The sequence below is a fragment of the Strix aluco genome, chromosome 4 (genome assembly GCF_031877795.1).
Source record: "Strix aluco isolate bStrAlu1 chromosome 4, bStrAlu1.hap1, whole genome shotgun sequence".
NCBI lineage: Eukaryota > Metazoa > Chordata > Aves > Strigiformes > Strigidae > Strix > Strix aluco.
Genome location: NC_133934.1, coordinates 66,044,413 through 66,060,913, shown reverse-complemented (window position 1 = coordinate 66,060,913; position 16,501 = coordinate 66,044,413). Strand labels below are relative to the sequence as shown.

General features: G+C 42.8%; 1 protein-coding gene across 5 annotated transcripts in view; it reads left to right on the top strand.

Annotated features, from left to right (window-relative positions):
* The window catches only part of SLC4A4 (solute carrier family 4 member 4), a 235,811-nt gene that overhangs the window by 82,740 nt on the left and 136,570 nt on the right, over positions 1-16,501 (top strand). For all 5 annotated transcript variants that reach the window (XM_074823379.1, XM_074823380.1, XM_074823378.1 and 2 more), the window contains exon 3: positions 7,410-7,589. In XM_074823379.1, coding sequence (XP_074679480.1) covers positions 7,410-7,589 — 180 coding nt within the window. The remainder of the gene's footprint in view (positions 1-7,409; positions 7,590-16,501) is intronic.

The following is a 16,501-nucleotide window of genomic DNA, read 5'->3' as shown; positions in this document are numbered from 1 at the left end:
AGAAGTACCCTTCTGCCGCCACCCCGATTTTGAAAAGCAGCTGCCAAAAGCTGCGCTAGCCTGGCCGCAATCCCAGCGGTGCGTTGGCTAGTGCCATGTCTGGCTGTGTGCTTGACAGTACGCTGTCACCTTCTTGGCCACAAAGTGTGCTGTACCGTCTTCTGCTGATGAAGCATGTAGCGGGGCTGCATCCCCTGTGACTTTGGAGCAGTGGTAGGTGCAGATTCCCGAATGTCAGACATGGTTAAGGAGCAAGTTTTCATGAAGTTAGCGGCTCGTTAGTGGTAGAAGTGAAAGCCATAGGAAGCCACATCATTAAGTAAAGCTTTCCTGCCCTGGGGTTATGCTGTGTTTCACTTCCATCCGGGTATGAGACCTATAGCTAGGCTGTGGAAACGGGCAGAGAAGGGCACAGCTTTACCTGCGTGTGTTGTCTTATAAGTCAGCCATGCCCCAAAGTTAAATGGCTGGGGCATCCTGAGCAAAGCCCTTCATTTGCGTGGCCTGAAATATCTGTCCCTGTCTTCTTCGAGAACCTGAGTACAGGTGGCTGCCCAGTGCAGGAGGCGCAAGTGGCCAGAGCTTGTGGACAAGAGGTTGGCTGTGTAGACATGTCCATTGTAACCACAAGAGCCTGTTCAAGCTTGATGGGGTTTAACATGACTCTCCCGGTTCTTTGGAAAGGAGCCTTGAAAGGGAAAACAAGGGACCCATGAAAACTGCTAATTCTCAGCTCATTTTCACTGCTTTATAAATTTTTAATGTTTTGATCTTGTTTTCTTCTAAGGTGCCAGTCTGAGATTCTTTATGGGCTAGTCTGACCAGGCTCTAAGTCTCAACAACCCTGATCATGTGGAAGGGATTCCTTCTTAGATATTAGGCACCAGACAGACTTTATCCTTTGATCCTGTGACTTTCGGCTTCTTTCTGCAAATGACCAAGTTTTGTTTTTGCTAAGCAAAAGCCATTGCACTGTCACCATTTTCTTAAAAGAGTTAGTGCTTAAAAATGGAGAGGATCATATAGTGATCTCTTTCTGCTTGTTCATTTGGCTGTAGGTATGTGGAATGAAAAAATAATTTCAGTCTTAGGTAGTGTCAGGCTTAAAGCCTGCACTTGGTCATGCACTAGGGTTACAGAAAGCTCTAGATTCAGCTCAGTGTCCAGATGAATGCAGAGATCTCAGGCACAAAAGGTGTCACCACCCTTGGATAATCTAATCATGTCTGCTGATTTGCCTTTTTTTTTTTTTTTCTTCTGTCACGCTAAGGCTGTAATTTTGGTTTGCATTCCCTGTAACACAGGTTTTCTGCTAGTACCCTACATGTGAATTACTACTATGGCCACTGATAATCTATTACATGTATGTGTTGAAATACACAATACAAAAGGCTTTGTGGAAAGTCTGTTTTAGGGTGGTGATTCTGGGAAACTTTGTGAGAAATCTGAACTCTGCAACTCTCCGTAGGTGCCTCACACATCAGGTCTCTTCTGTATGATTCTTCTGGGATGAACTCGTTTCTTACCAAGGGCATGGTAGGAAGTGATAATGCTCTTGAAGGCAAATATGGGTCCAGAACTAGTTTGGGAGACAACACTTGAACTGTGCATTTCTCTCTCTCTCGATTTTTTTTGTGATTTGCTGCCTGTAGTATGAATATATCCACGTGTTTTGAACAGTATAGATGGCTTGTGCGTCACAGACTTTGGGACATCCAATTTGGGACTGACATGGTTGCACAGAGAGTGAGTAATTCCCTGGCTCCCAGCACATGTCTCATGCAGGCAGATCCCCAGGTCTCTTCATCATGTTTAACCAGCTCCTCGGCTTGTCCTGGTTCTTTCACAGCTGCTGTCCCCCTCGCTTAGCAGTGGACCAGACAGCTGCTCGGTGCAGGCATTGCATGTACATCCTGCCTTTCGGTCTCTAGACAACTGCCATCCTTTCTTTCTTTGACAGAAAAGGATCCTCACTGACATACAGTGCAGGTTTGCTTCCAGCTTTGTGCCACACGGGCTGCAAAAGCACCTAGACAGAATTATGGGTATATAGGTATAGGAACCTGGTGTGTTTGATGCAGGTCCTGGCTTTTCCTACTGCAAAACCCTTGTGAAGCTTTCTGTAAACCTCAGCAGGTGCTGGGGAGTGAGGCCCTGAAAGGAGACCTGGACTGTGTCTATAGTAGGTGATCAGGCTGTGCTAACACACAGATTTGGCTACATAAACACACACAAGGAACTAAGGGGTGACTGAATCTTTACCAGGTCAGACAACTTCAAGCCTGCAGATTACTTACTGTTTTTATTTTTCAGTACACTTTTTTTATTTCCTATGTTTACATTTCTTTAACCCCCATATTTCCTTAAATGGAATAACTCAGAAAAGACATAGTGTGGCATTGCACTGAGGTGGTGTGCTTGGGGGCCTGGCTGGTTGAGGCAGGGTGTCTGGAGCTGTTTGCTTTCACACATGCTGTCTGAGCGCTGCTGGGGCCAGCACGCTGAGCTTGTGTGGCGTGCACAGCTTGGGATTCGGATAGTTTCATTCCCAGGACGTCAACAAGACCATGCTTGGCCAGGATGGAGACAAGAGATGAACAGATACTCTTGCAGGCAGCGAGGGAATGCTGTGTTTTACAGAACTTAAATTTGATAATACATGAGTGGGTTTTCACTGGTAAAACTGACTCAGGGAGTCTCCTGTGCCCAAACTCTAAATCTGGACTCTGAATCATGAGCTGCTATTCTTTAATAGCTCTTAATAAAGCAAAAGATGTGGTTTCAACCAAAATTTTTCCAGGGGAAAAATACCTCTCTGATGATGACTACTTCTTGCTCTATTAATAATCAGATGAAACGATTTTGCTCTGAATTTGGTGCACAGTAAAGTTTCTCCTCAGGCACAAGAAACTAACTTCAAAAGTTTTAGCCACAGCAGGTGAAAGTTCAAGGGAGCCACTACCCACCACTGTCACTTAGAAGAGAAAAGGTGCCCCATTGACCTGCAGGTCTTGCTGTGCATCTTACCGATGGGTTTTAGTCTTGTGAAATAAATGCCTCTGGTCAACCAAAACAGCTTTAAAAATTAATGAGGTGCACACAGAGGCTAATCATCTTCCTGGGAGAGGGCTATGGGAGCAGCCCCCAGAAAAGGCTGTGAATGCTGTAGGGGCCGCAGGAGGAAACTGGCAATTGGTCCATGTCAGGTGTGCAAGCGAAAGTTACGGCTGAGTGGGACCTGGATTGCCAGGAGGAGTTTAGCACTTGGCTCTGTGCTTCCCGTCCTCCACCAAGCCATAGGATAATAGCACGGTGCATGTGTGCCACGTTAAATTTATCAGGCATTACCATTTGTAGTCAGTGGTTCTCATGGGAAAGGCTCTGTTACCCTGGTGAGTAGGAAATGTCTCAGAAACCCGGTGCATTGAGAGTATGTGTCAATTGTTTCCTTCCAGGCGCTTTGGGAAGGGAGCCTAAAAGTTTATCTCAGCATTTGCAACAATATAAACAGATGCCAAGCACTTCAAGTACGCAGAAAAGAAAAATGTCTTGCTTGGCCTCCCTGAACAGACTTGGGGAGGGGAAGGCAAAAAGCAACATTAAGTCTCTCCTTTGCAGAATAGGGAAAAGCAGCTAAGTAATGCAGATGTTTGCCTGCGTATATACAACTTAGTTTCATATTACCAAAATCTGTACAGTGCCCACGTGGTCAAAAGATTACAGAGATTGTCCAGTTCTGTTGGCAGCATATTAAAGTATTAAGACTACAGGCTTACTATGATGTGTTTCTATTATCAAGCTGACCACAGAATTGAGGTGATTCAAAGGAGGACATTGTTTTAATAGAGATACTGGAATCGCTCCATCCTTTTGCATCTGGCTTTTGGGTGCGGTCTTGGCTGCCAGAATTCATTGGGAACAGCTACCACTGTCTTAGGGCCACCCCTGCCCTACAGCTCCTGCTTGTGCTCAGATAAGATTTCCCCTTCTCTGTCCCTATGCAGGGTTTATGCCATCTGCTGTGTTAAAGCTGATGTCTCCAGTGGCTGCAATAGCTTTCCTGGTTTCCTTTCGACATCCTAGAGCTAAATCCTGGCTTCAGGTGTTGATCTGTAAGGTCTCGCTGCAGATGTCCCTGACTTTGGTGTTGTGGCTCTGCCCATTCCCTCTGTGGTGTGAGCCCCCCTCTCCAAGATTGCGGTGCTGGCATGCTGGGCTACAGGCAGCAGATGTGGGTCCCTTTTCTTCTGTCACTGGTGTGCTGCCTGATTTTGGACCTTGCTCAACCCTGGATTTCTGTTTCTTTTTTTTTCGTGCTCCCTGAGATGGCAAGTTATTAGTGTCTGATACTGTACCCGGCAGTTGTACGGCTTTTGGTGCCCGGCAGCAGCAGAACTTCTAATACCTCAGCCTAGATAATACTGCCTAAAAAGTAACTGTACTTCACTCAGAGAGATTTTCACTAACTCTTCATAGCTGTTAGTTTCTATCTTGATATCATGGACAATACATATCATTGTATATCTGTTTTATTTATTTATTTAGTGTGGTCTTGAATGTACATAGTTACCACCAGTACATAAACTTGAGCTTGCTGTAGCACTCTAGCCACCAGAATGATGATGTGATCCATTTCAGGACCATCACAGGCCCTGTCGCACCATCATCATCTGTGAGTGAGAAGGGAATTGCTTTGTAAGCCTCTGCTTTCTACTACAATTTCCACATAACAAATTACTTTGGAGCCAAAATGTAATACACTTAGTGCCAGTCTGGGGATGAACATATTTTTTCAAGTAATTGTATTGGAGAAATTTTTTTTCTATTTTATTGGCCTTTGAGAATTCAGAATGTAGTATTTAAGAAGCCTTTTTCAGATGCTTTTTTATACTTAAGTAACTCAACAACAGCATGCATTTAAAATTTCTAATTTGTCCTCCATGACTGCTTTTCAAAGGAGCTACTCCTGGAGATCTGTATATGCCAGTAGTCTTGCTGGGCTGTAGAGCACGTATGTAGATGGGTAATGAGGGACAGTGTATTATACATAGGGCATGAGCTATTTTCATAAGCTTCTGGCCCCATCCTTGCATACAGCTCATCATTCCATTATTTGCAAAGCCCTCGGGGAACTCAGCTAGCTATTTTAAAGTTGCTATCAAGGGGGGCCACTCTGGTCAAGCAGCTTTTTAAAAGATCTTGGTTGCTTTCAGTATGAAAATTCACATGCAAAAAAGGTGAAGGACTCTCCAGACTTCACAGCTGGCCTCAAGAGTGTATGGAATTTGAAATGGCAAATGCAGGGTTGTTTTTCATTGAAAAGTCAGTTTGTTATGGCAGTAGGGTATTTTGTGCCTAAATTTTTGGTGGTTCAGTGTCAAAAGATTGAATTTATCATCATGAGGGATTAGAGGTGCATGTTTAGCAGTGAAGTTAACTGGTGGCTGCAGACTCCGGCTTTACTGTTGTGCTGACATTTCCAGAGCAGCTTCCCATGCCTTGTTGAATAGGTGGTTCAGCTGGAACCTTGTAATGCTGCTAAAAACCAAAGAGTAAGAATAGGTGCAGCTTGCAGGTGAAAGGAAAGAGCAATTCGTACTCTGTAACAAGGGGAAATCGGTGGAGATGGGTTGGTGGCAAGGGCGAGTTTTCTCTCTAGCTTTCTCAAGTGCATGAGTGTTTTATCAAGTGAAGCCTGACTTTTGTTACTTGCTTGACTTAATTCTTGTTCCTGAGCAAATGGGAGTATGGCTGCTGTAAAAGGGAGAGGTGGACGCAGCTCTGAGCTGAACAGAGAGGTATTGCAGAGATATGTGTCTGGTAACACAGAAACATGTCTCGTCTGGTTTCAGATGCCATTGCCATCATCTTGTTGGGTGCCCACTCATTTGACAGAAGTTTCTGTGGTTTCAGGAGTGATGTGATTTCATGATGTGGACTGTGTTTCAAGAGAGTCTTTTGGCTGAATGTCTTCTGTGACAGATACCTGTAGGTGCTGGAGTCAGGACTGAGGGATCTCTTATCTCAAAGCCACAGCAGTCATGGAGGCTGGGGTCTGAAGGCTGCAGTTCGGGAGGGTCTCCCCTCTCTCTGGGGAGGCACCCACCACACAACTTGGGCTGGGACAGTGCTTCATGATGGAGCACAGCTCTCCAAAAGCGTAGCCTCTGCCTTCTCTTGAATATGTCATCTGGTATGCTCTCACGGGGTTTTAATAGCCATGCATTCATGCAAGGTGTAAGCAGATACTAAGAATAGATGGATGGGAGGTGACAGAGACAGTGACTCTGTGGAGGTAACAGTTCTGCAGGAATGCTCCGCTGTGAGCAGAAGCAAATGGCTGTGCCTACAGATGAATACATTTGTTCTTACGTGCATTTGTGGCTCATTCATTCAGATAAATGTACTTCAGTCAGTAATAGGGCATGTGTGTTTATCTGAAACTGTCTGCTTGGCTATGCTGAGACGCGAATGGGAAAACCAAATTTGGTCAAAAGCATAGAATATAGCTGTCATTTATCAAGAGTTAAATCTGAAGGAGCTGTTTTTAAAGCTTGTAGTAAGATATCTGAATTATTTGGGCACAGAAAAAGACATGTAAATGCTTTCTATAAGCACAAGGAAGGATACTTATCCCAAGCTGGTAGAAGTGCAGAAAGCCCTGAAAATAAAACATTTTTATCAAACTCATCAAGAAGACATAAGAATTGGCAAATGTAGTTTAAGTGCTTTAGTTTGAAATGAAAGTCTATATGAAAGGGAAAAGGCATACTTTGTGTTTACAGTCAGCATATGAAATTTGACACTCTTATTACTTCATTTGTGTTTTGGAAAGTGTCAGGTACTTAGAAGTTTACAGTAACTTATGTTAGTCCTTCCTTATCTGCTGTGTTATAATAATACCCTAATGATATTTTGACACTTGTTATACAATGGGCTGCATAGTCAAGTGATGTAAATTTTGTTGCTCTAAACTCTTCCATTAAGCTGAATCAGCTTGCCCAAGGTAGGTGTTAAGTCCAGCCAGCATATTTGGTAAAACAAATGGAAAAAATAACGTAGAATGTTTTTGGAGAGCACTGTGTTCAATATTGCAAAATGAGTATGATGGCCTTCTGTGGTTTTAATTTTTATTTTCAAATGAGTCACAAGTACAGAATAATTATCAGAGTCTGCACTGGCATGCACTCTCAGAAATGATTGTAGAAAAAAATACTTTTCTAAATGGTAGCTAAAGAGGTCCTAGCTCACATTTGGAGACAAGAAAAATGCTACTCATTAATGTTAGGCCAGTGAAGAAAGATGCTTCACTTGCCGATTTGACTGAAATGCAGCATGAACTGTACTGGCCAGCAATGCACAAAGTACGTGCAGTCGAAGTTAATATTTGCTGTTCTTGTGTTCCTTAGGTCATCACACTATTTACATTGGGGTCCACGTGCCGAAGAGCTATAGGAGAAGGAGGCGTCATAGAAGAAGACCTGGGCACAAAGAAAAGAAAGAAAAGGAGAAAATCTCTGAGAACTACTCCGACAAATCAGACGTAGAAAACGCTGATGAGACAAGCAGCAGCATCCTTAAACCACTCAGTAAGTACTGGTTTCAGTTGTCGCTCGCTACAGTGGTCTGTTGTCTAGTGATCTGCTCCCGATCTGATCATGGAGGAGGAAACTGGATCCACGAAAACAGCCATCTCATGTTGCAGGGTTGGAGTAGTCTTAATCACTTGCTGTCAAATGGTTGCTGTGGCTTGGAAAAGGCACAGGCAGGAGCAGACATTTCATCCCTCTATAACACCTGAGTTTGCTCCTGAGCTAATGCCAGCCAGGAACAGGCCAAATTTTAAAAAGCAATTTGACACTGTGTGTAAAGAGATAGCAAGGAAATGCAAAGACTGAGTAGATGCCTGGGCAGATCTGTTGCAGCTTCTGCCCTGGCTCTCAGGATGTGAACCCTCTCTAGAATGCAAGCACCCTGTGGTTCAGCTAGAAACAGCCTCATAGGAACAGGTTGGTGAGAAGCACCAAGACCACTGCTAGAGACTGAGAGAAACATACCCACTTGGGATTTGGCTTCATTGTATCAATGACTTGTGGTTCTAATAAGTCTTTTCCCTTTAGTAATTAAACAGTTTTAAGTTCTGCAAACAGAAAGAAGAATAAAATGCAGTATTATTGTATGTTTGAGTATTTGTAGGGGTTGAATATCTGAATTTTGATAGGCAGATAAGGGTCTGTTTTGGATGCCCTATACCTCCATTCATACTGAAATTGTTAACCAGAGGAGAGAGATCTTTATCTAGTGTCATCACTATGCAGCTCTTCAGTAACATTGTAGGAGACTGTCAGAAAGACCCACCCCTCTTGCTGTCTTCTCTCTTGGTCACAAGTTTGTTCTGAAATGTGGGGGATGGCTGCTTAAATAGAAGTGGGAGAGAGATGGTGACAGCCTGCTGAAGTGGGAACATGCTAACAAGGTTTGAATATAGGAGAACAGCTCTATGTTATATGGATATGATGTAGCTCAGATTATTGAGGCTAATTCCAAATGGTTGGAGTTTCATTAAAGAACTTATTTGTAAGTGGGAAAATGCTTCCTGTGCATGAGACAGAGAGGGAGGGGCAAGCAGGGGTCATACAACCTGATCTTTGATGGAAGAAATTTGTGAATTTTTCATTTTGAAATTCTGTTGCTGGATAGTTGCTGCATATAAAGAGAGTAACATGGGATCAGATCAGTCATGTCTGTAGCCCAGGGCCTGTTATTCTCGGTGGTGCAGATACTTCAGAGAGCAGCAACAGAAAGGAAGGCAAGTCACAACGTCCGTTTGCTCTTCATAGCTATAGTTCCCTAGTTGTCCCAACTGGTCAACGCTCAGAAACCAGGAGTTGATTTTACACTGAAAGACATAATTACTTGTCTTCAAGAACTCTAGATATTTTAAGTTTAATTTTTATATTTACATCTCTGTTCTCCTTTGGTGTGCAGGTGACCAGATCTCTAGAAATTCCTTTTTTGGCTTCTGGATGTATCAATAACCTAGGGGAATCGTTTCCACAGGCTAATTGTGCCCATGGTTGAAAACCTATTTCTTCCATCAGGTTTTGATTTTCTGCCTTATGTTTTGTTCATCATTGTTTCCTTTTTGTGTCCTTTGAGAAAAAGAGTTAATGGTATTTTTTCCTCTGTTGTTTCTACAGGTTAGTATGTTCTTGTCTACTCTTCATCTGCATGTAAGAACGTGCAGTCTTTTCATCTTTCTCTAACTGAGAATTTTCCCGTAGTCTTTTCCACCCTGACCTCTTTGCACTATGTATTTTTGGAGTGGGATCACTTAAATACCACACAATATTCCAGGTGTCCCATGAAGTAGCATTAATACTACATCGTTTGTAACTTTTTCTGTATTGTTCATCGTCTCATGTATCCAGATACTTTACCAGGTTCTTGCAGGGACTTGCTGTTTTGCGCTGGTGGCCAGATCTTTTTACGAGCTGGCACAGTTAATTTAGAACACTGTAAAGGATAGGAGTAGTTCAGATTACTGTCTTAAATTTCCAAACATTGAATTACATGTTGCCTCATATCCCCAGGTTTTTTTCCCTTCTGAAACTCTTGTCTTCATAGTTGACCTGAATTATTTGTTTCCTACACTATTTTTGCTTGCTGACTTATTCTCTAGTTCTGCTTTTGACATTCTCCATCATTTATAAATGGCTCTTTATTTCCATTTCATTTGCTGTCTCTTAGGTGGTTGTCCATCTGAGACAGCTGCTGGATATTCAGACTGTTCCAGCTTTAGATGGCTCTTACTGGAACTCTGATGAAGGCTTTTTGAGGGTCTGAATGGCTTATGTGTGCCGTGTACCCCACTCTCAGTCACGGCGAGTGTGTCCAAGAGAAGACCAGTTCTTTTCAGGCAAAGCTTACTTAGTCTGATATTCGTTACTGGCAATCATGGCAAGAAATCTGAGTTGTAACCCTGATTTTTTTTAATCTTCATCTGTTAATAGTAAATGGATGAGGGGTATGTGGCTCAAATTCAATTTCAAAAGAATAAGAATATTAGAAACAAAGAATTGGGAAATTTTGAACAGCAGTTTTAATGGAGTTGGGAGAAACGAAATATATTACATATATTTGAGACAGCTGTCAGTAGAGAGTATGTGACATCAGAAGCTGAAATATCTGTCAGGGCTGTGTGGTTTAGTAGAGTGGGACAGAATGAAGCCATTCGCTACAGAGTAGGGGTGCCAGTTGGCCAGTGGCTGCATCGTGGCCAGGAAGGAGAGAGTTTTGGATTTTGCTTTTCTTCTTTGAAGGGGTGGGATGGGGAGATAACAACAACTGAGCAAGAAATGAAATGCAGAGCGTGGAGACAACTAGAGAGTGAGCGTTAGTCTAACATGCTTGAGGTCATTTTACAGGGATGGCTGATTACAAAGGGACTGCATCTGCCAGAGCTAGACCAGCTCTGCAGGGGCTTGCTGGATATGCTTATGGGGTACACAGTGTTTCCATGTCATCGAAAGAGAAGTTAAAAAAGAAGCGCTGGACACCAAGGAAAGAGGAAATCCTGAACCCGCTGTGCCATCTTACGCAGCTCAGCGCCTTTCTCGTGAAGGCACCCAAGAATAGAAGAGCGAGGGTGTTGCAGTTCCCAGGATTAAGGACTGCTGGGACAGCTGTGTTAATGACCTTTGCATAACACTGCTTTGCATGATGGCTGGCTGTAACCAGGGACTCTGCTCGCCATTAAAAAACAGGATCGGATTCATGCATGCTTCAGGTACCCGTCAGAGACTAAGGCTCGATGAATGCTGGGTTGTGAATATAGCATGTAGGACACTGCCTTCAGAAAGGCTGCAGAGAAGGTGATAGGTGTATGCAAGTTTAATAAGATAATAACATGAAAGTGCTGTTTATTGCTGAGATGAAGGGACTGAACTGGAGGATGTTTCAATCTTTTCCTTAGAATTGGAAGATTTTTGGATTCCTATATTCTGTTTTGTTAACTATGTTTTAAAACAAACAAAATCCAATTTTACATGAAGAAAGCCCAAACATCTTAAGGAAAAGTACAGTGCATCTCAGTGTATAAAATCCAGAATTTATATAGCTCCTTCTCTTTGTTGATTTTTGCAATTATTAACTTGGTGGCCAAGTATTAGACACTGTCAGTTCAGGTTGTATGTAACTGGTAGTTTATTTCACCTTTAAATGCAAGGACAAGAATATGAAGTTTGATTTGCAAAATCTTTAATAATATAGTTGTTAAAATAGTTCCTAAAAGTTTAGGAAACTACTTGATTGTCTCCGTATACTGAGAGCTTTGTTTTTACTGAGTAGAAAGCTTAAGCCAGCTTTGATATGATACATCGCTTCTATTTCTTGATCCGTCCCTAAGGACCATGAAGCCTAAACCTAGATATCTTACCTGAAGATGATTTCTCAGCTTCTTTGATGAAAACTGTGCAATCAGATTTTGACCAAATCTGGATTTGACTCACTGGGTCAAGCTGCTTGTCCCACAACAAATGAACCTGATGAAACATGTCTGTGGATACAGGCAAGAGAGTAAACAGGTCCAGAAATGCAAACCTTCCCTATAAATGTTTTGTTCCAGTTCAAAACCGGTCTAGCTGTGCTTCTGTATTTGGGAATTGGTGCAGTCTGGAAAAGTCAATCCTTTTTTTAAAAGCTGTGTCCAGTTCAGTCAAACAAGCCAAACTCTGGTAGTTTATAAACAACCTTCAGCTCTCCCATCTGGAGAGAGTTAAGGAAATTGAACACATACAGATATGTTTTATCCTAAGCAAATTATTGCTTGAGAAAGATGCCTCCTTCAAAAATCCAGACAGGGATACTCTCTGATACACTGAGGAGGCGGCCTGAAGGTGATGTTCCCTCTGCAGAGCCCTTTCAGTATCTTCCAGGCCTGCAGGGGCTGTCTCTGCGCACCGAGAGAAAATTGGAGTTCACGCCCTTGTTCTCAGGCAGGACTGCTGACACTGGTGCTAGCTGAAATGTGGCTTCCTTAAACCGCAGACTATTACAAATCCATGTTCCAGCTGAAGCGTACCAGCACCTTATTGCTAAAAGCACCTCCTTTAACCAGCCTGGCCCTGGTTTCCACTTAGGACCAGTTAGAAGGAAACATTTTTTAGCAGTGGTTATTCTGTACCATCCATACATACATGCTGGCATACAAGTATATTTCAGGTAAAAAATAAAATGCTATTACATTACTAGTAAGTGGACTTTAAATATCCTCTTCTTATCTGCCTAAAACACACATAAAAGTTGGAAAACAGATGAAGATTTATGCTGTCAGAACACTGCAGAAGGGGAAGGATAGCATATTGAGAGGTGATGGGTAAAACAGGGTTTTCAGAGTGAAGCTTTAGTCATTTTTGTAGTGCTAATGGCTGGAGTGTTGACCCGCTAGAGTATTGGGCATATTCAGTTAGTCTCTGGTTAATGAAGGTCAATGCTCTTAGTGGGGTGAAGGAAAGACTCAGCTGGACAGAGAAGGGGGTTGGTGGTGGAAAGGCGGCTTGGCAGCTGGCACGGGTAGAGGTGTCAAGCCTCATTCTGCCTCCTCAGGTCGACTGATTGCTTATCTCAGAATGAAGTGGATGGTACAGTTTGCTGTTACTTGCAAGGGACGAGACAAGGGAGGAACAAGGAAGGCAGATATAAGTTTCTTCTCTGAGACAGGCTGCGATCTGAACCCATTTCCCTCTTCCTCGTTCTTTACTACAGACACACGGAGATTTTCCCATGAGGAAATGCAACTCTGCTTGATCTAGGAAGGGGTTTCTTCTCGCTGTCTGGTTGCCCTCCAGGTTAATTTGGCTCACCTCCCTGGCTCAAACCCAGTAAAATTACATCTCTTGGTAAGCTCTGTCGTAGCAGTCAGCGTGTAGACACGGTGTTTATGTACCTAGCAGTAGGAGGTGCTCCGTAGAGATGCCTGTGCTTTGCCTGGGTTGTCCTTGGCCTGGCTCAGCTCTGTGTCCCTTAACAAAGATACAAATCTATTTCTGTAGCACATGTAGAACAGAAGCGCTTGGAATATGGGGTACAGACTTGAGCTGATATGAGCAGTTACCATGTCAGAAGAAACAGAAGTAGAGATATGTATGATTCTTTGACAGAACAGAAATTCTCGTCTTCATTCAATTGATCTGTGCATGGCCTATGGTTTCTGGAAGGTAAAAAAACTGTCTGTGTGTATTCATGACTCTGAATTCAGTGGCTGGGGTAGAAGTCCTTTTATAGGCAAAGGTGATTCCAAGCAAATGAAGAGCAAGAAGCCCAAAATATAAAATACCTGTCCCTTTCCAAAATATCTTGGGGAATTTCATGGGTAGTCAAGGGCTAGTATTGTAAGCTGTAAAGTAATGACTTGCAATGTTACACCTCAGTTCAAGCTCTACGGCATTTTACACAAAATAATCACAAAAATGGTGCTAGTAACATAGGTAACAAAAGATTGAAAATTCTCTGTTTTTTGGAGTGATTTTTAAAACTAGCTGGCAATAAACATCCTCACACCTTGTTTTCAGGAATTTAACAAGAGGCATCACTTGCTTTTTAATTTTTCATTTTTTTCAGTTTAAGAAGTAGGGTTGCAAAGGTGTAGGCATGGCACTTCTATGTCCCGCGTTGATGTGAAGTGATGCTCGCTCCTCTGGTCTGTAATATTTTGCAGAACTGCTAATGCAGCCTGCAGGTTTGAGGAGGATGTGAACCTTCATTCAAGTGGATTGCAGCATCTCAGGTTCTTGAGATCTTTCTCCTCTGAATCACAAAGTCTTGTAGGCTGCTTGACTTTTTGCCTCTTTCCACTTTCATTTTTAACAGTGTTATGTGGAAATAGGATAAAGAAGGAACTGGCTTTGGTGGGACAGTGAGCTGCCTGCTGACATTACTCTTTAGCTGTAAACATGGGATGTCTTCATCGTCACCCTAAGTATAGTACTTTACATGCATATGAACATGTATTTGTACATGTAAATGTCTTTAAAGACCAAAAGGGAGTCTTTGGGAGTTCCTTTGCTGAAGGGCTCTAAGATTAGATTTTTCCTGTAATGATACGCTATTGCTATTGGCCACATATAAAGGTTTTATCCCACAGGTTGTGAGGTGCAGTGCCTTGCTGCAATACTGTATGATTTACTGACTGTTTTTGTTAAAACTGCTTGCGGGTCTGAAAAATTGTTGTTGCCAGAGTGAAAGATTGGTCTAAACTGAGCATAATGCTTGAGAAAAATGGAGTAGGAGGAAAGGAAATTCAGTGTTCATAGTTTACTGGATATGGGCATTCAGGGCACTTTGCCCCATGCGGTGCTGGGCTTCAGAAATGACTGTGATACTTTGCTTTGGTAGGGGATTCAGCAAAGCACGGGGACCCAAAAGCAACAAGCAATAATGAGGGGCCCATGAAACTAATAAACTGCATGTTGTAATAGAATTTTCTTAGCATCTGCATCCATGAAGAAAGTAAAACCTGATTTTTGGCCAGAGTCAAAATGTTGACAGGTGGATAAATATAACTGCAGAATCTAAGTTTTGGAAAACCTTAAAGGAGGAATAAGCGGTTGTGAGCTGAGGCCATCTTTCATCTTACACTGTTAGTTGCAACTTTTCTGCATATGGTCACATGTGGGCTAAGCTTACTGAAGGTTTTCTTTACTAGTTGAAGGGTGTAACTATGATCCTGTTTATAGGACACAAAACCAGAAATGGGGAGAAGAGGTTGAAAATCTGGATCTGTCTGTTGGAGTGGTTTCTAGAGGACCCATATAGCAAGAGAGAGGGAAGGGATGATATGTCATCCCATCAAAGGTTTGTAAAGGTTTGCAGTTTGCTCAGAGAAATTCTTCTTCCACCCACCAACAGTAGCTCTTGAAGGTTTTAGTAAAAAACACTTTCTTGAGCCCTCAGATGTGGGTTAGGAGGAGCATTTTGCTGAAAGAGAAAATGTTTGCAGCATAGTCATTTCATTAAGGTACTGTTTGAGGCTTGTGCTGTCATCCTGGATGGAGTGCATCTCTCCCAGTGAAGGTGAGGTTGGGTCTGGATGGATCAGATTCGGTATGTAGGCAACCACTGTGTCCCTCTGTAATGATTGCCAAGCATCATGCCTCACTACGGGTTAATATGCACCTTTTAACAATTCTAATTTAAAATGCAGCCTTCTTTCCAAAGCTCTGTGTAATCTGGAGCAAGGCAAGCTGGGACTCTAGAGAGTTGCTTGAGTCCTCCTTGCTTGAAGCTTGCTGTCAATTTTGGGCATGCATGCTACAACCCTGCTACTGAACACCTGCATTTAGTGTTTGGGAGGATGTTTGATGTGGAGAGAGAACTGTAATTATCTCCAATAGATTGTCCGAACCTGGCAGATCCTGCAACATCAGTTGGCACCCTTTTTTTTTTTTTTAAACTGGTTAGTCAGTGCTTGGTTTATCAAGGTGCCTAGCAATATAAAATATGTTGTGGTGAGCAATCATGTAGCATGAATTCACTACGTTGATTTGTTTAAGTGGAGGCTTTTTCATTTTTAATCCAAGTACAACACTTTGTTGCTTCTGGTTGATGTGGGGCACCCTGAAGTTGATGGCATTACTATCCTTAGTTTCCTTTACATTATGGTTTGCTTCTTGCATAACAAATATGGGGTTTGCTCCTTTCAGGTTCTTCAGGTCTTTTGATGGGTCTAAGAGCCTAGATAAGAGAGTGGTGCGGGGTGTGTGTGTATAAATAGTTTTCTAACATCTGTCTGTTGAGTGCAATACCTCTGGTGCTAGCCAGGTATCCCCAGAGGCCAAGCTCCTCTGCTTTTTTGCTGTGTTCTCTCCTCAGCAACTTGACCTTTATCAGAAAAGAAAGCCCACCTGTGGGGCTGAAATGCCCATTGATTCCTTTGTGCTCGTAAGTCTCTAAAGTGCTTCATCACATCCATAATTCCTGCTGAAATCTGTGAGACCTGGGCATGCATGCAGGTGTTTCTAGATCACTAACTATCCCACCAGTGGCTAAGTTACGGTCTGTTCACCTCATGCTTCGCATTTCTTGAGAACCATCGTATTTTGCTGCACGTCTGCCCCTTTGCTCGATATCAGTGCTTGTGAACAGTTTTCTTACATGAGGCCTGAAATAATGTTTCACGTCTACTGTCTTAAATGGGGCACCGAAGTAGGCAAGTCTGTCTCTGGTGAATGCAAGGGGTAAAAAGTGCTGAGGGCTGTGCTGTGAAACACACATGGAGACAGAGTCTCCTGTGAGGACAGAGCGAGCCTTCATGTCCAGGGAGCACCTGGCAGGAGCTGAGGAATAGACAGAAGAAGGCTCTGTTGCTGGCACTGCCTCCAAAATGGAGACAAGGGTCTATTTGAAACCACTCATGGAATAAGCAATTTGAGCCCACCGGTGTGGAAACCATCTCTTTTCTAGTTTTAAATGCAATCTGTTTGACATCTGCAATGCATTCAGC